This window comes from Pipistrellus hanaki (assembly GCF_964339955.1).
Source record: "Pipistrellus hanaki genome assembly, chromosome: 2".
In the NCBI taxonomy this organism is placed as follows: domain Eukaryota; kingdom Metazoa; phylum Chordata; class Mammalia; order Chiroptera; family Vespertilionidae; genus Pipistrellus; species Pipistrellus hanaki.
Genome location: NC_140504.1, coordinates 55,558,427 through 55,583,497, shown reverse-complemented (window position 1 = coordinate 55,583,497; position 25,071 = coordinate 55,558,427). Strand labels below are relative to the sequence as shown.

Genomic DNA, 25,071 nt, shown 5'->3' with positions numbered 1-25,071 from the left:
GATTCTTGATGTCCTCTACTCTTCAGTAGAATCCCTGTAAATTATTCTTCATTTCAGTTACTGTATCTTTTATTTCTAACTAGTCCTTTTTCATATCTTTGATTTTCTCACTAAGTTTTTTGAAGCTCTTATTAAGTTCCTTGATCATCCTTAAACCATTGTTTTGTACTCTGTATCTAGTAGTTTGCTTGCTTCTATTTCATTTAGTTCTTTTTCTGGAGCTTTCTTCTGTTCTTTCATTTGTGACATGTGTTTTGCCTTTGTATTTTGGCTGCCTCCCTGTGTTTGTTTCTATGTATTAGGTAGAGCTGCTCTGTCTCCTTATTTGGTAGAGTGGCCTTGTGTAGTAGATGTTCTGTAGGGCCCAGCCTTCCCAAGTCACCTGAGTGGGTCACTCTAGGTGAGCCCCTGTGTGAGCTATGTGCACAGTCCTGTTGTAGTTGATCCTTGGAGGAATTAAACCCTAGGCCACAATTCCTGTTTTTTATAGCCCAAAATTGTGGGGATTTCTCTTCCTGGCACTGGAACCCTGGGCTGAAGGGTCTTGTGTGGGTCTGGGATCCCTTGCTCCTCACACAGACCGACCCTCATTCTGTGCCTCCACCATTCCTATCAGTCTCAAAGTGGCTTCTTTTATTTGTTTGTTTGTTTATTTACTTATTTATTTATTTATTTATTTATTTATTTATTTATTATTTGGCTTCTTTAATTCTCTGGTTGTAGGACTTCTGTTTGGCCAGATTTCAGATAGTTATGAATGATGGTGGTTCTGTATTTTAGTTGTAATCTTGATATGGTTGTGTGAGGATGTGACTGCCACATTTACGTGTACCACCATCTTTATTGGAAGTAACTACTTGCATTTTTAATTATATTTGTAATTTTATTTATCAAACTTTGATATAATACTTAATACATGCCTGCATTTTTTAAAATCTTTATTGTTCAGATTATTACAGATGTTTCTCTTTCTCTCTCCTCTCCCAATAACTTTCCTCCACCTGGTTCCCACCCCACTACAGGCCTCCCCCCGCCCCACTGATCTCATCCATAGGTATAAGCTCTTTGTCCAATTTATCTCTGCATCCGCCATAAGACTTTCCCCAAAAAAATTGTCAGTCAGCTGACTTTCCACACCCTTGATTCTATTACATTCACCAGTCTGTTCTTTTCATCAGGTTTGTTTTTTTTTTATTCATTTGACTTTTAGGTTCACTTGTTGATATGTATTTGTTGTCATTTTGTTGCTCATAATTTTTTATCTTTACCTTTTTCTTCTTCTTCCTCTTCTTAGAGAATACCCTTCAGCATTTCATATAATACTGGTTTGGTGGTGATGAACTGCTTTAGCTTTTTCTTGTCTGGGAAGCTCTTTATCTGACCTTCAATTCTAAATGATAGCTTTTCTGGGTAGAATAATCTTGGCTGTAGGTTCTTGCTATTTATCACTTTGACTCTTTCTTGCCATTCCCATCTGGCCTGCATAGTTTCTGTTGAGAAATCAGCTGACAGTTGTATGGGTGCTCCCTTGTAGGTAACTGTTTTTCTCTTGCTGCTTTTAATATTCTCTTTGTCTTTTGCCCTTGGCATTTTAATTATGTGTCTTGGTGTGGTCCTCTTTGGATTCCTTTTGTCTGGGCTTCTCTGGGCTTCCTGGACTTGTAAGTCTATGTCTTTCACCAGTTAGGGGAATTTTTCTGTCATTATTTCTTCAAATAGGTTTTCAATACCTTGTTCTCTCTCTTCTTCTGGAACCCCTATAATTTGGATGTTGATACGCTTGAAGTTGTCTCAGAGTCTCCTTACACTATCTTCATATTTTTTAATTATTTTTTCTTTTTGCTTTTCTGGTTGGGTGTTTTTTGCTTCTTCATATTTCAAATCTTTGACTTGATTCTTGGGATCCTCTAGTCTGTCATTGACTCTCTGTATATTATTCTTTTAAAAAATATATATATTTTATTGATTTTTTTTACAGAGAGGAAGAGAGAGTTAGAAACATCGATGAGAGAGAATCATCGATCAGCTGCCTCTTGCACACCCCATACTGGGGATGTGCCTGCAACCAAGGTACGTGCCCTTGACCGAAATCGAACCCGGGACCATTCAGTCTGCAGGCTGATGCTCTATCCACTGAGCCAAACCAGTTTCGGCATCTGTATATTATTCTTTATTTCAGTCAGTGTATGCTTAATTTCTGATTGGTCCTTTTTCATATTCTTGAAGGTCTCACTAAATTTCTCAGAGGTTTCTAGAAGATTCTTCAGTAACCTTATAACTGTGGTTTTGAACTCTATGTCCAGGAGTTTGCTTTCATAATTTCTTTCATTTGTGACATGTTTGTTTCTGCATTTTGACTGCTCCCTGTGTTTGTTTCTATGTACTGGGTAGCTGCTAAGTCTCCTTGAGTTGATAAAATGGCCTTGTGTGGCCATTCTATAGGGTAACCTATAGGGCCCAGTGGCTTAGCCTCCCTAGTCACCTGAGGTGGACACTCTGGATGCACCCTTTTGTGGGCTGTTTGCACAGTCTTGATTGCTGTAGGTATCACTGGGAGGAATTGGCCTCTAGGCCAACTGGCTGTGATTACCAGCTGTGCCTATACTGAAAGATCTATTGCACAGGAGACACCCTTATGGGGCAGGACTTGCTTCAGTGGGGCTTTGGTGCTCCCCGAGACTGCCCCTTGAGTGTGTCTCTTATGGATGTGAAGAGTTGTAATCATTATGGTCTTACTCTGACCACTGGGTATACTGGCTCTTGGATCCCCAGGGATGTGTAAGGTCAGCCACTGTCTGGGGCTGCCCAGCAGGAGCTACAGACACATCTGCAGATTACTCCTTTTTGTATGGGGTTTGGAAGTGCCTAGAGGAGGCCTAGCTGTGAAACAAGGCTGTTGCTGCTACCAGGCCTTGGGCCTTCTTTTGGAATCTCTGGAGCTCTCTAACCCAGCTGCAGTTTGACAGGTTTTAGGCGGAGAAAGGACAGGCTATTCATATGCAATAGCTTCTGTGCATAGCTTGGGTGGGGTTGTAAATTGGGTGGGGTGGATTCTCTGGGAATCACCAGGGTGGAGCAAACAGCCATGGCTGCCAGTCAGCCCTATACCAGAGAGATCTCCTCGTCCCACACTCCCATGCAGGAACAATGATCACTGTGAGCACCTCTGAGAGAAAGCAGCCCTCACGTTCCTATGCCGATGCCAGACAGTCCAGTTTCTCCCTGAAACTCTGGGTCCCCCAGAGTTTCACCTGGAACTGGAGTTCAGAGTAAGCGGTAGCTTGTATGACCCTCCCAATTAAAAGAGCAGCACATCCAGGTACCAGCACTTTCACCTCTACACCTTTTTCCAGTCTCAGTGCGCTTTCTTCACCTCTCTAGTTGTGGAACTTCCAATCAGCCAGCTTTCCCATGGTTCTGGGTGATAGTTGTTCTGCCTTTTAGTTGTAATTTTGATGTGGTTGTGAGAGGCAGCCAGTATAGGTGGTTAGCCAAAACCGGTTTGGCTCAGTGGATAGAGCGTTGGCTTGTGGACTGAAGGGTCCTGGGTTCAATTCTGGTCAAGGGCATGTACCTTGGTTGCGGGCACATCCCCAATGGGGTGTGTGAGGAGGCAGCTGATCTATGTTTCTCTCTTATTGATGTTTCTGACTCTCTGTCCTTCTCTCTTACTCTCTGTAAAAAAAATCAATAAAAAATATTTTTTAAAATAGTATAGGTGGTTATCTGTGCCGCTATCTTGGTTCTCTCCACTACTTGCATTTTTTAATCCTTATCTCAGGGTCTGCTTTTTGGGAGGGAGAGAGAAAGGGGTCCAAATTAAGACATGGGGATAGTAATATTTCCTTCATTATGTTCTTGTGAGGACTAGAGCGTGTAAAACTGCTCAGCAGATGGCCTGGTACATAGTGGCTGCTCAAAAATTATACTATTGTTGTTACTCCATGAGGATTAGTATCACTCACATTAACAAATGGTTGGTGTTATTAAGCTTATTCTAGAGCCAGAGAAACTGGGTCACTAAGAAGTTAGAGACAGTAGAACAGAGGTTCCCGGGTATGGGAGTTCTGAGTTAGTTCTCTACTCTTGGATTCTTGTTGGGGGACTCTGAACCAAAAGGGCTGCCAAGGTAGGTGCGTGGTGGACCTGGGAGAGTTCCTGTGGCTGAGGGGAAAGGGGCCTTTGCCATCAGTCTGTCCTTGTAGGCCTGGACCCTGCTGGACCAGAGTATACCAGAGCCAGCCTGGAGGAGCGCCTGGATGCTGGAGATGCCCTCTTCGTGGAAGCCATCCACACAGACACTGACAGTGAGCTGGGAGTTCCTCCTGGGGTGGGGGAATGAGAACAGGGCAAGGGCTAGGGGGCTGCCATATCTCTGGGTGGCCCTGGGCAGATTCCCTCTCCTGCTGAACTTCTGTTGCCCAGCATCCTGCAGGCTCTCTCATTTTGTTAGCACTGAGATGAATGGTTTTATTTTTAGCTAGCAGCAGGCCTGATATATTTTTTTTTCATCAAAATTACAACTAGCAGGCAGGCTTTCTCAATTCCCCTGCATACTGCAGGGTCTTTCATTTTCTTAGTACTGAGATGAATGGTTTTATTTTTAGCTAGTCTCACTCTCTGATTCAGCACTCACCCTGTGCTGACATAGTGCCAGTGTGGGCACTGCTGCTTGGCTGACATATGGGAAAGTCATGCTGCTTTTTCAAGGTGATTGTGCCTGGCCCCGGGGGTGGGGAGGAAATGGAACATTCTACTCCTGGGTCAGATTCTCAGGCTCCCAGGGTTTGAACTCAGTTCTTCAGTCCACTGAAGAGTGAAAAGTCCCCTCTCCAGTAGTGACAGGCCCAGGAAAGAGTCCCAACTCTGAATCCACTGTGACCAAATTAAGCTCTTCTAACCAGTTAGAAAGGGAGTGGGCAATCATCCTCATTTCAACTCCCTATCACATGCCATGAATCTGTGCCAGGCTCTGTGCTCAGCATGGTGGGTAAAGGAAGAAATAGCATCTGTCCCTACCAAAGTGTGTGCAGTTCAAGTGAGAGATGTCCATGTCTCAAGCCCTTTGCTCAGAAACCTTCTTCTAGCATCCAAGACTCACTGATTGATGATTCTGAATGAAACTCATACAATCACAGTGTTCAAACCTCTCCTTCCTTCATCTCACAGGGAGGAAATCAAAACCCATAGGGCTCTCCCTAAATTTGTCCCTAAGTTTGCTAAATCGGTGATGGATTAGGTCTCTATTCACCTGAGCCAAGCCTTTCAGTGCCTCTTGAAATCGGAGCCTCTCCTTAATGTGACCAAAGGAAAATAAATCATTCCATTCATCCCAGTCTTCATTGAGCTAAGCAGTAGACACAGAACACTGCAGTGAACAGACATAAATTAGGCCCCTGCCCATGTGGAAGTTACAGGTTAACTGGACAAACATTCACTCATTTATTCCTTCAATAAGTATTTATTAGGCACTCACATGTGCCAGGTATTCTGATGGATTGAGGATGTAGCAGAAAAAAAAGACAGGTAAAGGCCCTGCTGTTGTGGAGCTTACATACAAATAAATGATCAAGGTAGTTACACATTGTGATTATGATAAGGAAGGGTGATTTGGGTAGGCTGTCTCCTTTAAGTGGAATTATTGAGGACAATCTACCCAAAGACTTATTTGACCTGAGACTTTGCAGATGTGAATGAATCAACCCTGAGAAGAGCTGGGAGAAGACCAATTTAGTTAGAGAAGATAGCCAAAATGAAAGCCTGGATGTGGGTGGGGGCAGGGCAAAGTGCAGTGAGTGAGGCCCTGAGTGAGGTTGAAGAGGAGGAAGCAGAACCAGTTTGCCATGGCAAGGAGTTTAAATTTTCTTGTATGATCAGTGAGAAAAGGATGTGATTGGATATCCTTAAATGATTACTGTGGCTACTATGCAGAGAATGGACTTGGAGGGAAGCATTAAGAGAAGCCTGGAGGCACATTAGAGGGTGTTTTCAGTAAGACTGAGAGGTGATGGTGAGAGATGACAGTGGCAATAGAGACAGAGAGAAGCAGAAAGATTCAAAATATATTTTTGAATATATTTTGAGCTGACCAGACAGGTGATGGGATAAATGTAGGGAATGAAAGAAATAGAGAAATCAAGAATAACTTCTAGGTCATTGCTTAATACCTGGATAGATGGCATTAAACACATAATACACAATCAATTGCTTACAATAATGATACATGATATGAAGAAAATTTGTGTCTTTGGTAGCTGGATCCAACCCAGTCTGAGGGATCACACATGGTCATGATGAAGAAATGAAGTGTATAGTCTCTCAAACCCCCTTCTCTAAAACCAGGTCATATTTCTGCTCTATCAGGAGAGTACAAAAATATGTGGGAGAATGTGCAGATGTGGCCCCAAACATATATGTTTGAACTTAAATAGAAATAAAATAGAAACTATTCCACAAGGAAACTTACCAAGCTTATAACATTTACTGATTTATTAAAACTTATGTTAAGGATTGGTTTTCTTGATTTTCATTAGGCAAATATGAGCATCCTCTTAGGAATTTATTTTTTGCTTCCTGTCAGCAAACCCTCATTAGAAATCTAAGGGTTAGTTCTGCATTCTCATAGCATGTAGGAGTGAGATGGTTGCTCATTCAGAACACAGAGTAGGTGGGCTCATGAGGTCACACCTCAGGCTCTGCTGCCAGTGGACTGTGCTGTGGTACCTGGCACTATGCCCCTGCAGTAAGATGGTAACGGGCTTCTGTCTCCTTTCAGACTTGGGTATTCGGATTCCTGTTGGACACGTGGACTACTTTGTCAACGGAGGCCAAGACCAGCCTGGGTGTCCCACCTTCATTCATGCAGGTCAGAAAGCCACGGAGAGTAGGTGTTTGGCTTCCCCCGAGGCCAGAAGTCACCAATATTCTTTGTGTTGAGTCTGCCAGTGTGGGCCTCAGAAGGTCTTCCTTCCAGTATCCTTTGCTGTGTCCCATAATGTCTTACCCAGCACTTATTGAGTGGATGTCTTTGGAGCCCAGGAATTCTGAGAAGTGACTAAAATTGAAAGCCTTCCATATACATACCCTTCCCTCCCCACTTCTTAGGCACTGCCATAGCATAACATTACTCAAGGCAATAATTTCTATTCTTCTTGGGTCCTGCTTTGTGGCAAGAGTCCAGACTAGCTACATCCTTTACAGACCTAGTTGTGGAAGAAGTAGACCAACATGCCCAAAGCTAGGTAGACAAAGGATCAGTTAACTGAGTGACCATATTCCCAAGTGCAGAGAACCAAGATCAACAGTAATTAATATAAATTCGAGAAGTCTGGTCAGAAGGCTGAATTGGGCTCTTTGATATTGACAGGGTGAATATTTGCATTTTATTACCTGCTGCTGACTCAATGGTCTGAAGCAAACTCCCCACCTGATAATCTTACCATTCACTAAACATTACCATTGTTTGCATTCCTAAAAGGCAATTGTGTGTTCTAGTAAATAAAAACAGATGGGAATGGAGACTCAGTGGAACTTGGCTACTACAGCTAAGCTTTCCATAGCTCCCCTCATAATTTCCAAATTTATATTTCTTGTCTTGTGTATTAATTTGTGCGCCAGCCCTTCCTCCAAGCCTTTGAACCCAAGGCCATGCTGACCGTGGCTTCACACCCAAACTTACTAAATTTAACAGTCCTCCAAAACTCTTTTCAAGATAATCTTCTTGAGTACATCAATAAACATACATTTCTTCTTTTCTAAATGAAAGTATGGTAGCAACCATACTTAGGTAAAAACTGCTGTTTGAATTTTAACCCTGTTATTCTGGCTACTGCATTTACTTATTTGCTTAAACTTTTAGAGTAGTTACCTCAGCTTCCAGATTGAGACCTGGAAGCTAAGGCAATTTTCCTGTGCCTGTGGACCAGGACTCAGTAGTTCCAGGAGTTGAAACTGCAGATAACTTTTAGAGATTAAATTTGCTCAGCTCTGCTTCTGTACTATCTGCTATCACAAGATAGGTCCACATTCCAACGTCCAGCAGGAGGTGGCTGGGAACAATCCTGCGAGCTGTTCCCAGCCTTTAGAATTTAGAACAAAGGAACATTTTTGTAGTTGAGATCTTTAAAAGGACTGCCTACACCTGGAGTGGGGCAGTCGTGAGTGTAGACTCCACCCATGTGTGGTGTTCTTGTGGCCATCCTGGCCAGTTCAATAAATCCTTGCCTGTTTGTTTGTTTGTTTGTTTGTTTGTTTTTGTTTTGTTTTGTTTTTGTGTGTGTGTGTTTTTGTTTTTTTTTAATCAATTAGCAGCCTCCTGTGGTCTTATTTTGATTCCAGGGTTTAACCCCACAACACTAAATATCTTTTTATGAATGTTCTTTTTGAATATACACATGTTCATTGAACATATTCTTAGCATTTTAAAAAAACATTATATTTGTCAAAAGTTAAGTATTAAGGGTTGTTTAGTCTTCTTATGAATATAGTTAAATATAGTTAACTATAGTCTTCTTATGAATATAGTTAAACTATCAACATTTCATATAGGAATTTTATCCTGATATCTGTTGACTATCTTTTTAGTTTCTTCCTGGTTTACCAAATTTTTGATATTTTTATTTTAGGGATTATTTCAACAATTGTATTGAATAACCACTAATCAAATTTACTGATTTTCCAGCTTACATATTTCCCAGCAATTTTGATTAGATGGGATAGTGTGGTTTTAATGGCTTTTGAAAATTTCTATGGCATTTAGTTGGCCATTTCTCATTTATTCTCCATAATTTGAGAGAATTTGTTGTGGGGTCGAACCACGGGAGGCTGCTAATTGATTTAAAAAAAAAAAAAAAAAAAAAAAGCAGGCAAGGATTTATTGAACTGGCCAGGACAGCTGCAAGAGCATCACACGCAGGTGGAGTCCACACTCACAACCGCTCCGTTCCAGGTGTAGGCAGTCCTTTTAAAGATCTAGACCACAAAAATTTTCCTTTGTTCTAAATTCTAAATTCTAAAATCTGGGAATGGCCTGCTGGACATTGGAATGTGGCCCTATCTTGCAAAAGCAATTTTTACAGAAGCAAAATCAAGCAGAGTTAGTAATCTCTAAAGGTTATCTGCAATTTCAACTCCTGGAGCTACTGAGTCAATGGGAATCAATCTCCTGTGGTCCTGGTCCACAGGCACAGGAAAATTGCCTTAGCTTCCAGGTCTCTGGAAGCTCAGGTAACTACCCTATTATTTAAGCAAGTAAGTGAGTGCAGAAGCCAGAATAGCAGGGTTAAAATTCAAACAGCAGTTTTAACCTAAGTATGGTTGCTACCATACTTCACTTTAGTTTGTCTCTCCCAGCACCCTGTTGCAGCTAGAAGGAGGTTGGCCATAGAACATCCCAACCGGGGGGCAGGGGAGTGGGGGATCCACACACAGCTCAAACTTGGTTGCTGTTTTCAGGATTGGCAGTGGTGGTGTCCCAAGGGGAATGGAGAGTTTGAAGATGCCTGAACCCTGAAATTTTGGCTCACTACAGACCTCTTAGCCCCAGCCAATTCAGCTAATATGAGTTACTGCAAAAATTTAAATAGTTAACAAAAACAATAACAAGAAAACCGAGTTTTTGGTACATTTGGCAAAGTGAGCATATCAGTCAGTTGGCCAGGTGAAACCCAGCACGTTGGCTTCAGAGGTTAACTATGAACCGCTTGCTACTGACTCCTTTGATAGTCTGGTTACTGGGTTGGGTTTAATGAGATTGTAATTTTTTGTAAAAAAAAAAAAAAAAAAAAAATTGGTTGTGTGAGTGATGATGAAGGTAAGATGTGCAGACAAGGTATCCATTTTGAGAAGTGGGATTAGAATTGCCAAATCTGTATGCTCTCATTTTATAAAAGAGAATCAGCATGATCATAGAAGAATGGGTCTCAAATTCAGTAATTTTCTCCATAGATTAAGCATAGGTATCTCTGTAAAATTAAAATGAAAAGAAAAAATGCAGTAACCATCTATTCATCATCTTTAAATGTGACTCAGGGGTCACGCTGTGTATATATAGCCTGCTAGAATAGAAAATTCAATATAGTTATGGTAAGTAGCATGAGGGAGTTTCCCTTTGCCTCTAAACTGAAAATGTGGTTGTGTTTCTTTCCCCTGTTCAGGCTATAGTTATCTGATCTGCGATCATATGAGGTCTGTGGACCTTTACATCAGTGCCCTGGAGAATCTCTGTCCCCTGATGGCCTTTCCCTGTGCCAGCTACAAGGCCTTCCTTGCTGGACACTGTGTGGATTGTCTTAATCCTTTTCTGCTTTCCTGTCCAAGGATCGGTAAATGCTACCTCTTTGTTTCCTTTCACAATTTGGGGGAAGTTCAAGTATTGCTAGTGGTCTCCGCTTTAAGTCCTGATCTATGGCCAAGAAATCTACCCAACTGTGATAAAAAAAAAATGTAATCGTTGGGGTGTTCAGCCTCTTCTAACCCGGAGGATGACATTTGGCCCAGTGTCCCCTCCCTCACGCTCTATACCGCTGCTTGATGCCATACTCACCCTGCACACACCCTTCATATACACACAGCCCATCATCCCCTGCAGGACCAGCCTCACAACGCTCTCGAGAAACACTGCTATATTCCAGAGCCTCTGACTCCACTTACAAACTGGATGCTTGACAAAGATGTTTTTAGTTGGTCCAACCATTCTTGAACTCCTGATAGTCCCTTGGGGTAGGGCACAGCCACTACTGGTCTCAGATAGAACCTGAACTTTCAGAGCCAGTTTAACCCATTATTCTACTAAGGATGAAGACTTGGGAGCATCTTCCTGTTTATATACTGATCCTAGACCTCCCCTCAACTCCCCCCAAAATCTGCCCCTCCAGTGTGATCTCTCTCTACAGTGGTATTTGAATGAACTCTGGCTTCCTCCTTCCTTGTGGCCATACCTTACTGGTACTAGAAAGTCTGGTGCAGAGTGATAGGGAGATCAAAGTTCAGACTCTCTGGTCTTACAGACCAGGATTTGAATTTCAGCTTCTCTACTCACCAGCTGTGAAGATAGAGCCACTTCCCAAGGTGCTTTGGGGAAGTCCCTAAGATTGGCACACATGGCCCACTTTGAAGGTGTGAGGCTGTGGTGGCCCATGTGCCAGCTGGAGGGGTGTCTAATTGCTGGCCGGCTCAGGCACGTTTCTGGATGATCCAGGCCAGCCTGAGGAGAAGGGCTCAGGGAAGACTGAGAGATCTGGTGTGGACTCACCTGTGCAGATCATTATTGGAAACACCTTGTGGTTATCTATCCAGAATGAAGGGCTCCAGGAAAATCTCTGGGAAGTGTAAATGGTTCCTTCCCCTCCCTCTCTCTCCCACTTCCCACCTCTGGCTTCTACTCCGAGCTGCAACAGCCTGGCATTGATCACATGAATGAAATTGATTTAATCTTGACAAAATGGTAACGTAGGGCTAGCTTCCCACAATAAAGCAAATTAACATTACTGCCTACTTGTTGGGCATATGTCATGATTTCCCTCAGATGTGACAGACAGGCTGGTGTAACAACCACTTCTCTCACAACAGCCTCATCTCTCACTACACTTTCACTGACATGGAACACCCCGGGAATACTAACTACTGTACTCCCAAGAGCACTGTATGTTTCCTTACTCTTTGTGCCTTTGTTGGAACTGTACTCTCGGCCTAGAATGCCCTTCCCAACTTGTCAACCACTATTCAGGTCAAACACTTCCTGTGTTACTACTACACAGGATGTAAATGCCATTAAACAACAACAGTTATGTAGATTGTTTTACAAGTTGGAGACATAATTTCAAATTTCTTAGAAATACTTCCTGAGAATGGGCCAGGTGATCTAAACTTCCTGTTTATCCCCAGCTGGTCTGAGTTACATGTATCCTGGGACTCACTATAGGGCATGGCATGTAATAAGCATGCAGTGTGGTTGTTTGTAGAATGAATAGATGCATGAATTAATCAATATGTGGCTAGGTGCCATGGACCCTGAAATGGACCCGTCTCAGGACTCTGCTGTCTTTCTTTTTCTTCACTTCCAGGGCTGGTGGAACAGGGTGGTGTGAAGATAGAGCCACTTCCCAAGGAAGTGAGAGTCTACCTCATGACCACTTCCAGGGCTCCGTACTGTGGTGAGTGGAGGGGACATATGCACGGCTCAGTTCTGTCAATGTGCTGTCCAGCAGAGTGCAGGGCTCTGGCTTGGGCTGTGTCCAGCCCAGGTTGGTAGCCAAGGTGGGAGGAGAAGGACTGGGGCAAAGATGTCATGGGAGGGGTGGGGCACAGCCACTACTGGTCTCAGGTAGAACCTGAACTTTCAGAGCCAGTTTAACCCATTACTCTACTAAGGATGAGGACTTGGGAGCACCTTCCTATTTTTTAAAAAAATATATTTTATTGATTTTGTACAGAGAGGAAGGGAGAGAGATAGAGAGTTAGAAACATCAATGAGAGAGAGTCATTGATCAGCTGCCTCCTACACACCCCCTACTGGGGATATGCTCGCAACCAAGGTACATGCCCTTGACCGGAATCGAACCCGGGACCTTTCAGTCCCTAAGCCATTGAGCCAAACCAGTTTCGGCCCATCTTCCTATTTATATAGTTCCTAATCCTCCCTCAGATCCCCCCAAATCTGCCCCTCCAGTGTGGGCTCTCTCTAGAGTGGTATTTGAATGGACTTCTGGCTTCCTCCTGCCTGCATATTTTTTTACCCCCTTCTTGATGCCCATTTATACATCCCAACTGTTCACCGTTGCTTCTAACCTTAGCATTTCATTGAAGCTAAGGTGTCAGTGATTACAAAGATGTTAAATGCAAGGGAAAAGTGTGCCTTAGAACCTATTAACTACATTGTAGGCCGAAACATCATGTTTCCCTATATGATTTGCATCTTAACTAGGGTGACTCTACTTCCTGGTTTGTGTTTGTTATCCTGGGATCTCATCTGGTTTATTGTGTGCACAGAACAGAAGTGGGCTGGGTTAGGATGATAAATTATATGGCCAAGCTAATTCTAACTGATTTTCTGATCAACTGTGTCTGGTTGTTGAAGGCATCTTTGTGGCCACATCTTACTGCTACTAGAAAGTCTGGTGCAGAGTGATAGTGAGATCAAAGTCAGACTTTGTGGTCTTACAGACCAGAATTTGAATCTCAGCTTTTCCACTCAACAGCTGTGTGACCAGGAGCAAGTTACTTAACATTTCTGAACTGCGATATCCTTATGTAGAAAGTGGGAACAACAATTGTGCTGTACCTACTTTGAAGAACCAATTATACAAATAAAATAGTATACAGAAAGTTAGTAGGTCAGTGACTAGAACCTGATAATTAATAATCCCCTTCCTTTTATCAATCAGACAATTTGGGAAAATAGAAGCAGGTGTTTCCAATTTCATGTCAGAGAGAATTCATGGCTCCCTCTTAGGAACAAAGTGGGCTATAATAGTTAACTGTGGGCTTTTCACATGTATCAGCTCCCTTGACAATCTGACTCTGTGAGGTAGGGAGGCTCTGAGAGACTGAGTGATTGCCCAAGGCTACATAGCTGGGTGAAAAGTCAGGATTCAACTCTAGGCCTTCTGACTCCAAACTCTATACTCTTCCTATGCCACCTGCCTCCACACCTGCTTCTTTGCTCCTCTTCTGAGAACCTGCTCTTTGCAGCCGTGTTTCTCAGCTACTCATCTGTCCTCGGCACCCCTTGGAGATCAGCCAGAAGGAGGATGCTTAATCCAGCGGCGGAGGCAATGCTGTGGGGAGCAGACGTCCAGTTCTATTTCCCGGGCAGCTTCCAGGCCACCTGAACGGGCCCCTCCCATTCTGCACAGGGAGCACATGGAGATTACAGGCATTTGAAGATCCCTACTGAGGCAGACTCATGTAGCCATAATTTTTCTGTTTTAAATTTGTTGTGAGACCTCCTCCCAATGCCCCCAGAAGCATGGTCCTGTCTGTTCAGGAACAACTGTTTGCCTTTGTGCTTTGAGGCTTCTGTTCTGAGTGTTCAAGCTGGGCCCTTCCATGCCCTTGCAGGGGTCTTCAAACTACGGCCCCGCGGGCCACATGCGGCCCGCAGAGGAGTCTGATCCGGCCCGCCAGGTTTTTTGGGCAGTGAGCGCAGCCGAGGTGTTACAGTAGGAATTAGTAGTTCATATAGTCCGGCCCTCCAGCTCTCTGAGGGACCGTGATCTGGCCCCCACTTTAAAAAGTTTGAGGACCCCTGCCTTGGAGGATAGCCTTCCACCTGGTAGTGCAGGTGGTGCTGGCAGCTGGCAGCTCCCTGTTCTCACCCACTCCCAGGCCATCATGGCACTGGATCGGGCTCAGCAGTACTGACCAGGACAGGGATTACCCTATACTCCTGCCAGGCATGCACCAGCAGGGCAGAAAATCTTCTCTAGATAAGATTAAATGAGGTGATAGAGAAGAACCTTTTCTCTATTACCTAATTCTCATCATGTTCTATGAAGTGATACTGGAGTTATTGTTTTGTTTTGTATTTTAAAAATATATTTTATTGATTTTTTTTACAGAGAGGAAGGGAGAGGGATAGAGAGTTAGAAACATCGATGAGAGAGAATCATCGATCAGCTGCCTCCTGCACACTCCCTACTGGGGATGTGCCCACAAGTAAGGTACATGCCCTTGACCAGAATCAAACCTGGGATCCTTCAGTCTGCAGGACAACGCTCTATCCACTGAGCCAAACCAGTTAGGGCATGGAGTTATTGTTTACAGATGAAAGAACTGAAACACAGGTTCAGTGACAGACAAGGCAACACAGTGGGTAAGCAGTAGGACCGGGCCTTGTATTCAAGTCTCTTGACCAACTGTCCAGGGATCTGTGTGCTGCTTCCCATGTCATGCTCCCGTGAAAATTGGTTTCCACTGGCCCAGCGTTAGCAGACCTGGTCCTCCTGGGCCTTCCAGATAATGTAGAGCGGGGAGAAGCAGAACCTTAGTGCGGTGGAGTGCTTCTCCTTTTTCCGAGTCCCACACAGAAAGGGAGAGGGACAGGTTCCTGAGTGGAGAAGCTGGGGATTAAGAAATAAAAGAAAGAGTCAAGAGGCAGAAATAGATCCAAAAGCTGGATGCCAGGTGGAGGCTGTCACTCTGATAGAGGGACAATCAACACCCACTACAGACAACACAGCGCATTTATTGATTCCCAGAGGGGGGTTTAAGGTCAAAGAAGTTTTGGGTGTGCCCAGGTCCTATTCATTCCCTCATTCCTGGGATTTAGCATAACAAAACCTGGGTAAGTCATGGTCCTATTTGTTCCGCATTCCAAGCACTTGGATAAAGATAAGAAATCTGTACTTACCGAGGTCTCCGACATTTTGGGAGGCTGTTTCTGGGGGACAGTCATGCCAGTCACCTGGGACTCCGCTGACATTAATTTAAAGGTCATCCATGAGCATTCCCAGGGGGCCCTCTACACCTTAGGAAACTTTCTTGATCAATGATAATTTCTCGCCAAGAAGTGGTATAATTAAATTCCTAAGGCTGGTGTAAGTTAGCTTTTATATTTTCACATCACAATGCTCCACTTCAGTTCAACCTGGTCCATCACCCTAACAATCTACATCCCATAGTAAACAAAAAAGAAGGAGAGATGGCAGGGTGTGGCACTTTCTTGGATGAGGTGGGGCATATTGTGCTGTCTTTTCTTCTGGTGAGTTCTTGGTGTCTCTCCTGAGTCCTGTCACTAACCCCCTGAGGCTGGAGGGACCATAGGCAGGGGAAAGGGGAAAGACCGCTTCTCCAGCTACTGGAATGTCCCAGTCACCAAAGGAGTCTGTGAAAATGCTCCTAGACCAAAGTTAATATGAAATGCCACCAGATGGGCCTACCTCTTCATAAGAAAATAGTGGGGTGTTAGGGAGGCTGCACTCCTTAACCTCCCTTGCCAGAGGGACAGCAGGTTCCAGCAGGTTCCGTGACTTAGATGGGGGTATTGCCGTGAGCCAGGCATCTCACACAGTCCGTGTCAATAACACCAGCTTTGAGAGCCCCAGTGTCCATGCTGCCTGGGAGGGTGGAGACGCCACAGGGAGGGCAATAGTCCTCTCCTGCACACAGCGTGCTCCCCGACACTGTGTGTCCGTATGGTGGGCTTGGGGGGAGGGGGGTAGCTACTATATTTGTGATTTAATTATTTAGTGTAAGAGATACCCTTTTTGGTTCTTTCAAAACCACACAACCAGATAACGTCACCAAACAGGGCGGAGTGAGACATTCTAGCATTAGATGTAATAATAAAAACTAACATGGATTGAATGCTTCTGAGGCACAGGCACTGTCTATGGACTTTGTATGTAGTCACTCACTTAATTCCCATTGAAACCTTTGAGGGATCTATTTTATTTTCCTCAATTTACACTTGGAGAAGCCGAGGATCTGCAGTGCGAGGTAACCTTCCATAGGTCACACAACTACGAAGAGGTGGGGCCGAGATTTCTAATCACACTGCTGTGCTCTCCTGGGGGCTTTTGGGCCCTGCACCCACCAACCTCTAGCTCACTTGTCTGCTCTACTTTGGTTTCCTAGCGCATCACAACCTCGTGGAGTTTAACCTGCAGGAGCCGAGAAACAAGGACACCCATATCGTGGTCACCTTCTTTAGCAGCAATGCCACCTCCTCAGCCAAGATCACCATGTAAGTAAGTGTCCCTCACGGCTGGCCTCCTCTCTCCTTAGGACATAGTTTTATTTTACACACACACACACACACACACACACACACACACACACACCAGGACACCAGGACAGGCACTGGGGCTGGGGCTGGGGGTGAGGGCAGAATCTACCACAGACACAGACACAGACACAGACACAGACACAGACACAGACACAGACACAGACACAGACACAGACACACAACTGTCTCAAGTTCAGGGTCAGTACTGAGTTCAAGCATATTGCATTCAGACAAGAGCAGATGAGGCAGGCAGGCAGCAGTGATGAGGTGTCCCAACAGGTGGTAAAAACATAGAAATTGTGTCCCTGATAGGAAGCAGTGCTCAGGTATGCAGGAGGGGGGCATCCGGGATGTCAAAAGTGGGAGGGCTTCAGCCATGAGGAAGGGCAGGCCACAGCTGGGAAGTACCCACTCCTGAGCAGGGGAGCGGCACTGGGTGAGTTACCAGGACAGAACTGCAGGCAGTGACAGGTAACAAATGAATGCAAGGGGAGGACCAGCAGGCTTGATGCAGGGCGGTGCCAGTTACTGGAACGAGGGCTGAGCGTTTCCTTCCTTGTTGTCGCACCGGGCCTAGCAGCTGGTTGGGACCAGGCTGGAGATGGGAGGGCAGAGGACCTCAACTGTAGGACATCACAAGCCAGGCAGGGAAAAAGACCTCGGCAGTGCATGCTTCTTCAAAAAGTAATTGGTTGGTTACTCACAAACTAGTAAGACACTCACTAATCAGATAAAACAGCATCTCAGTTAGGGTCCAGTCTGGGAACCAGAACCCAAGCCAGGTAGCCCAATAGAAGGGATTTAACTCCGGGACTAATTATGATGTGTTGGGAGAGCTGAAAACCCAAAAGGAGTTTTTGTTTGAAAACCCAAAAGGGCGGGAGGCAATGCAGAAGTCAGCCGCAGGAGGAGCCATTCCACCCCTGGGCTAGAGGGACAAAGTCAGGGTGGTGTTGGCAGAGCACAGAATAGAGCTAGGTTCTCCCTGGAGCCTGCTGGCAGAGGAGCCTGAGATATATGGTTTGCAAGAGAATGGAAAGCACACAATGGGAAAACGACCAGAGTGCACACATAGAAGTGTCAACAAGGGCAGGTGCTATGCCAATATGTAAGGTGACACCCGACCAAGTTGAGGACATGATATCTGAGTGGAGATTTTATTTTATTTTATTGATTTCAGAGAGAAAGGGAAAGGGAGACATAGAAACATCAATGATCAGATATAGTCATTGATTGCTGCCTCCTATATGCCCCACACTGGGGATTAAGCCTGCAACCCAAGCATGTGCCTTGACCTGAAATGGAACTGGGGCCCTTCAGTCTGCAGGCCAACACTCTATCCATTGAGCCAAATCAGCTAGGGCTGAATAGACATTTAAGATTCTCAGGAGTTGCTCAGGTCAGGGGTTACTGAGACTATGACCCTGGGAGGGGAGGCAGGGGGACAAAGCCCCATGTGAGGAGGCTGAAAGGGCAAGCCAGGGCTCCTCCCAGCAAGGCCCTGACAGACAGGTTAGAGAGTTTGGTTTTATCCTGAGATCCAGGTTGGGGAGCCACTGGGAGTTTTATTATTTTATTTTATTATTTTTTTAAATGTATTTTATTGATTTTTTACAGAGAGGAAGAGAGAGGAATAGAGGATTAGAAACATCGATGAGAGAGAATCATTCATCAGTTGCCTCCTGCATACCTCTTACTGGGGATGTGCCCGCAACCAAGGTACATGCCCTTGACCAGAATAGAACCTGGGACTTTTCAGTCCGCAGGCTGACGCTCTAAAAGCTAAACCGGTTTCCGCAACCACTGAGAATTTTATTTTATTTTATTTTATTTTATTTTATTTTATTTTGTTTTATTTTATTTTGTTTTATTTTATTTTATTTTTGACAGAGAGGAAGGGAGAGAGATAGAGAGCTAGAAATGTTGATGAGAGAGACACATGGACCAGCTGCCTCTTGCACACCCCCTACTGGGGATGTGCCCGAAACCCATGTACATGCCCTTGACTGGAATGGAACCTGGGACCTTTCAGTTCGCAGACCAACGCTCTACCACTGAGCCAAACCGGTTTAGGCACCACTGGGAATTTTATTTATTTATTTGTTTGTTTGTTTGTTTGTTTGTTTGTTTCATTTATTTATTTATTTTAAATATTTTATTGACTTTTTACAGAGAGGAAGAAAGAGGGATAGAGAGTTAGAAACATCGATGAGAGAGAATCATCAATAGGCTGCCTCCTGCACACCCCCTACTGGGAAAGTGCCCACAACCAAGGTACATGCCCTTGACTGGAATGGAACCCGGGACTTTTCAGCCCGCAGGCCGATGCTATGCACTGAGCCAAACCGGTTTTGGCAACCACTGGGAGTTTTAAACAGGAGTGTGACCAGATCAGTTTCGGGTTTGAAAACATTTCTCAGGCTGCAGGGCTGCACATTACCTGTGCTTTCAGGGAAGACAAGACTCTGCTGGAAGGAGCAGGAGGACTTCTCGGCTCCCAAACAGCCTGGGACAGACAGGGTACAGCTCCCCAAGGCCGCACCATGAACATGGCAGGCAGTCGGGACCCCAACCAGATCGCCAGGTGCCTAGCTGAGCCCTGTAGATTGTAGCTTTTCTTCTTCAGGTCACTTCAGAGGTGTGTTTCTTCTAGAAGGGTGTTTTCGTTACCTCTCCAGCCCATTGGCAGTCCAATAGAAGAGATTTAACTCCGTGACAGTGACACACAACTCTGGCTGCACATTAGAATCACCTGGAGAGCTTTGAAAAATACTGCCACTAAGCTCCACCTCAGAACAATCTGAGCAGAATCTCTGGGCATTGCCTCAATAGCTATACTTTTTTTTTTTTTTTAAATAACCTTTTATTTTTCAATTAGTATCGTACAATATTATATTAGTTTCAGGTGTGCAAACCAATGAGATTTGACATTTATATAATTACAAAGTGATTAGCCCGATAAATCTAGTACCCACCGGATACCACACATAGGTATTAGATTATTATTGACTGTCTTCCAACAGGTACACTTTTAAAGCAGAGGTGGGGAACACCCGGCCCACTAGTAGTTTAAGGCTCTGGAAATCCTTTGGTCTGGCCCTGCCAAGGCATTAGGGGTGAGTTAGTGAAATGACCAAGTATAGCAGGCTGATTGTTAAATTGATAATTTTGTAAGGCCCAAATATCCAAATGGCCCCTGGCAGAAAAACGGTTCCCCAACCCTGTTTTAAAGACTCCCTGAATGACTCGAATGGACATTCTTCCCTCTCTCAAGAGACTGGAATTACTCTTTTGAAGAAGGCTCTCAACATGAGTACCTTAAATTCCTTGGTGTTTTTGTTTTCTTGCAGAACAGAAATTGAAAAAAAAGGTGGGGGGAGGGGGCTTGTGGGTGGTCTTTCCCCAACTTTCTGTAGTTTTTGTGAAACCCCCAAATTTCCTTCTAATTAGAGAATTTACCCGGGCCTAGTCCCCAGCCACTCACGGCATCCTTCATACTCCTGGTTTGCAAGCTCCTCCACCCAAGCAGCTTCTTCCGGTGAACATTAAATATTTCAAAAACACTCCCCACGTGTAAAATAACAGGAACAGCTTTTATACAAAATTATCCTGGATCTTCCTCAAGAGGGAAGAACCAATCAATGACTAACCCTGGGTTAAAAAAATACATAAAGAAGACATTCCATCTCTGTGGAGGCCAGAAAGGAAAACAAAACCTTGCTGCAGAGCCAGGCCCGGCCTCACCCACCTGTGCAGGAGAGCCCAGGCAGGACTGGAAAGGCAGCCTGCCCAGGGCACAAGAGGCAACCTGGCGCCCTCCTGGCTCTGCCGGGTGGGCCTGTCCTGCTTGGCAGGCGTCTCCTCCACACGGAGCCTTGCATTTGTCCAGGGTCTGTGGCCCTTCCTGGAGCGCTTCTCTACTTCATACTCCTCTCTCCCTCTTTGTCTCAGGACACGAGTCCAAGGTGGAGCCTGAATCTTGCAAACGGGTGGGGAGTCAGGGGCAAGACCAGGGGGGCGGGTGGGAGAGTCCTGGGTCCTGTTTTCACTCCGAGCCTCAGGACTTCCTTCTTCCACACCAGTACAGCCTGTGCTTCAAGCTCACAGCGGGCTGGAGAGCCATGTTCGCCCCAACGGCTCCGCGACTCCAAAGCCTTCCAGCCGGGAAGAGGCAAAGCCTGAGTCTCACCCCAGCTGTCTAATTTCCAGCCCTGGTTTTAGTCTGTTTCTTCCCATCCACACATTGATGCTCAGTCTAAAACAGAGCACTCCTCGCATTTCCTAACTGCAACGACAGCGGGTTTTCCTGCACCAGCGGGTTCCACGGGGTACACTGCAGATAGGGGTTCTGTCTTGGGGGACTGCTGAGAGGAAAGCGCCCGGATTGGGGCCGAGATCCAGGGGAAGCCTCACTGCCCACGGCCACCGAGGAGGGAGGGGAGTCCTGGGCCAAAGCCCAGGATAGGGCCACTGCTGGCTCTCTCCCCGAGAGGCCAGGCCTTGCAAGGGAAGCAGAAATCTGTTGTTAACACAGTACCAAACCCAAAGTGGCTGCTCCCGAACTGCAATCCAATAGAAGTGCGACTTGTCTAATTATCATCCTTAGGGCTTTTTATCACTGTGCAGATGGCTTCTACCTTTGGAAGGCTCAGCAGCAACCTGCCAGCCGCCCATCTGCACTGAGCGGCCCCCACCCCAGCTAGATGCCTGAGCCCGAATCCCATTTGTTCAGCCCCAGGCCCCTGGACTTCCAAAGGCGGGTGGCTTCGCCAGGCAGGGCGTCGGCCCCTTTAATTGGGAGCGGGCTCCCAGGACGGGTTCAGGAATCTCCCCAGAAGGAGGGGAATTTCCCAGCATCCCTGCGTCCCGCCTCCCACCCTGGGCCTGGCCCAAACCAAAACGAGGGGAGAGGGTGGCGAGGGCAGGGCAAGGCGCAGGCTCTTGAGGGATGGGTTTGGGACTTCGGATCATCGGGGCACAAAGCGCAAGGGGCACAAAGCCCAAGTAGCAGCCGAGGCTCCTCAGTGAGTAGTTTGGTGCCATGGAGGGGGCAGCCCAGGAGGCCTGTGGGCGCGCCGTTCCCCCTAGAACCCCCTGCAGTCGACTCCTCAGTGGTCCGGTCCTGTTGACCAGCGGAAGCTTCTCATTCTCTGCTGTTGGTTGTGGCCCCACCAGGCCCTGGGTTAGGCCTGGAAGCCCAAGTCAGCCCTGGCGCCATGGAGGAGCCTGGGACTGCCTCTCCGCCCACTTGGGGCTAGTCCTGGCAAAGCTCTGCAGGGCTAGGCAGCATTGCCGAAGACATGAGAAAAGAAAACCACCCATAATCCCTATGGTTTTCTATGGGAATTGCTGATATGTGCAACCATTGTTGGATTTTTGTGTGTGCTGTTTTTTGTGGATAAGTTTTTGTTGGGTTAGAAGCCGGCTTTATGTGGAAAGGGAAAAAGCATGCTGTAGAACTTTGTACACTAATGGAAGGAAACTGTAAACTGCTTGAAAAATGTAGCCTCGTACAAAAAGAGTGTGAAAGCTTCGAGTCATTAAAGGATTCCAGCTTTGAAGAGGAGCTGACAGAAACTCAACGTGTGGAGGCAATTTGTAAAAAGCTGAACGGTTCCAAATCTGAATTTGAGGATGAAATACTCTTTCTAGCAAAAGAGTTAAAGGAAGAGAAATCAGAACAAGATGAATTGGTGGTGGATATTTCCAAAAGGATACAGTCCTTAGAAGATGAATCAAAATTACTCAAATCACAAGTTGCTGAAGCCAGAACAACCTTCAAAATATTTCAAATGAGTGAAGAACGACTTAAGATAGCTATAAAAGATACTTTGAGTGAAAATTATCAGCTTCAGGAAAGCCAGAAACAGCTTTTACAAGAAGCTGAAGAATGGAAAGAACAAGTAAGTGAACTTAATGAAGAGAAGATAACATTTGAAGACTCCAAAGTATATGCAAAACAAATTTTATGTGACAAAGAATATCAGATCAAATCTCTGACTGAATACTTGCTAAAGATGCAAGATTGGACTGCAGTGCTTGGAGAAGAAGTAAGGGATGATAACTTGGAATTGGAAATGAGTGATTCAGAAAATAGTGTGCTCTCAGATAATCAACCAAAAGGAGATTTGAAGAAGCTGATTCATACTGCTAAGTTAAAGGCTTATTTAAAAACCCTAGAAGGAGAAAGAAACCAAATACACACCCAATTAACTGAAGTGGATAAAACAAAGGAAGAGCTTATAGAGTGTATTAAAAATTTCCAGGCTGAACACACATCTTTGCAGTCAGAAAATGAACATCTTGAAAATGAGAATCAAAAGCTTCAGCGCAAACTTAAACTAATGACTGAACTGTATAAAGAAAATGAAATGATACTTAACAGGAAGTTAACAGTAGAAGAAAATTACTGGTTAGAGAAAGAGAAAAAACATTCTAAAGGGGATGAAAAGATCACCCATGCAGCCGAAGATCTGGAGACCTATAGAATTAGAGCCAAAGATCTTGAGGAAGAATTAGAGAGAACCATTCATTCTTATCAAGGGCAGATTATTTCCCATGAAAGAAAAGCCCATGATAATTGGTTGGCAGCTTGGACTGCTGAGAGAAATCTCAGTGATTTAAAGAAAGAAAATTCTTACCTCAGACAAAAATTAATGGAAACAGAGCATAAATGTGAACTTTTAGAAAAAGATCTGTATGCACTTGATGCTCCAAATACAGCATTTGGCAGAGAGCATTCCCCATATGGTCTGTCACCATTGAGTCCACCTTCATCTGAAACAAGAGCTTTTCTCTCCCTTCCCACTTTGTTGGAGGGCCCACTCAGACTCTCACCTTTGCTTCCAGGGGGAAGGAGGATAGACTTAAGAGGCCCAGGGAATCCTCAGGACCATCAGATTACTAATGAAAGAGGAGAATCAAGCTCTGATAAGTTAACTCATCCTCACGGGGAACCTTCTGACACTGGGTCCCTTTCATCTCCATGGGAACAGGATCATAGAATGATAATTCCTCCATCAGGCCAACCTTATCCTGATCCAGCTCTTCCTCTACATAGGCAAGAAAGATTTTATTCTAATATTGGTAGACCATCTGTACCGGCAGAACGCAGAAGCTTTAATATGCTATCATTGGATAAAGCAGATGGGTCAATGTCTTCCAAAATGAAATCCAGTGGAAATGATAGCAAAAATGATCTTGGTAACTTAAATATGCCTGATGCGTCTCTCCCCACCAAAAGTGAAGCAACTGACCCTGGCTTTGTTCCTCCAATCAGAGGTCCATTGTTCCCATTGGATGCCAGGGGCACCTACGTGAGACGAGGTCATCCTTTTCCTCTACATCCAGGAAGCATGTATGGAGCTTCCTGTGATTATTTTCCTCCAACTGACTTTTCTGGCCCACGACCTCCTCCATTTGCAATGAGAAATGTCTGTTCCTCAAGAGCTTTTCCTCATTATCTTCCCCCAAGAGCTGGATTTTACCACCACATCCTGAAAGAAGTAAGTACCCATCAGGGTCGATTCTGCCTTCAAGTGAGCCTACTGCTGAATGAACAACCCGAAACACAAGAGTCTTGACAATAGTTTTGATCTCCAAAAGTAATTTTGACTTCTTCCATTTTCAGTTTAAGCTGTTACTCAAGTGATTATACTTTATGCTCAAATTGGAGCTTAATGGATTACATGCTCAGGATAGTGTTTTCTAAATAAAGATTATTTATGAATCTAATTAATTATTTCTATTTTATTTTATTCTACATAATGTAATTGTTTTAATTTGAGTAGCAAATTCACTATCACATAAATATCAATAATAATGTGAGTTTCCTATATGTGATCTTGTAGTTGGGGATGTTTTAAACTCCAAAGGCTATGTCTTTGTGCCAAGAACTGTATTTCCTATTGTTATAGACAAATGTGAAAATAACTATGACTAATTAATTGAATTTTAATTGATTTAAATATTTGCGTGACATTGATTATAATAATAAAATCAGCTAGTTTTTTTTTTTTTCCATTAAAGAAAAAAGAGTGGAGTAGTCCTCACAAAAATCATTTGACCTGAATGCCCTAAAATTGGGCTCTAATTAAAAACTGGTAAATATGAAAGTGTAGATCTTTTCTAACTAGGAATCTAAGAATGAGGGACATTTTTCAGATGTGAAAATCCAAGGGCTACTACTTTGCTGCAGTGTCCACTTCTTTACTTAAAAAACAAACAAAAAAACAAAACAAAAAAAAACACACAAAAAAATACATATATTTTTTTAATTTCTTTATTGATTAAGGTATAACATATTTGTCCTCATCCCCCATTACCACCCCAAACTCCTCCCCATG

The 25,071-nt window shown here is 44.5% G+C and overlaps 3 protein-coding genes and 1 long non-coding RNA gene across 6 annotated transcripts in view; 3 read left to right on the top strand and 1 right to left on the bottom strand.

Annotated features, from left to right (window-relative positions):
• The window catches only part of ADPRH (ADP-ribosylarginine hydrolase), a 433,494-nt gene that overhangs the window by 371,198 nt on the left and 37,225 nt on the right, over positions 1-25,071 (top strand). The window lies entirely within an intron of this gene.
• The window catches only part of LOC311616427, a 152,575-nt gene that overhangs the window by 110,668 nt on the left and 16,836 nt on the right, over positions 1-25,071 (bottom strand). The gene's annotated exons all lie outside the window — the stretch shown is intronic.
• PLA1A (phospholipase A1 member A) overlaps positions 1-25,071 on the top strand; it is a 48,664-nt gene that overhangs the window by 22,021 nt on the left and 1,572 nt on the right. For 2 of the 3 annotated variants that reach the window (XM_084871673.1, XM_084871674.1), the window contains exons 5-9: positions 4,206-4,307; positions 6,776-6,865; positions 10,155-10,322; positions 12,063-12,152; positions 16,576-16,684. In XM_084871673.1, the coding sequence (XP_084727799.1) occupies positions 4,206-4,307; positions 6,776-6,865; positions 10,155-10,322; positions 12,063-12,152; positions 16,576-16,684 (559 nt within the window). Of the gene's footprint in view, positions 1-4,205; positions 4,308-6,775; positions 6,866-10,154; positions 10,323-12,062; positions 12,153-16,575; positions 16,689-25,071 lie in introns of all 3 variants that reach the window. The other variant, XM_084871675.1, reaches the window with a different exon arrangement.
• LOC311618288 (melanoma inhibitory activity protein 2-like) lies at positions 22,082-24,335 on the top strand. Its single transcript, XM_084875706.1, has one exon. The coding sequence runs from the start codon at positions 22,156-22,158 to the stop codon at positions 24,307-24,309; it is 2,154 nt and encodes a 717-aa protein (XP_084731832.1). The 5' UTR covers positions 22,082-22,155; the 3' UTR covers positions 24,310-24,335.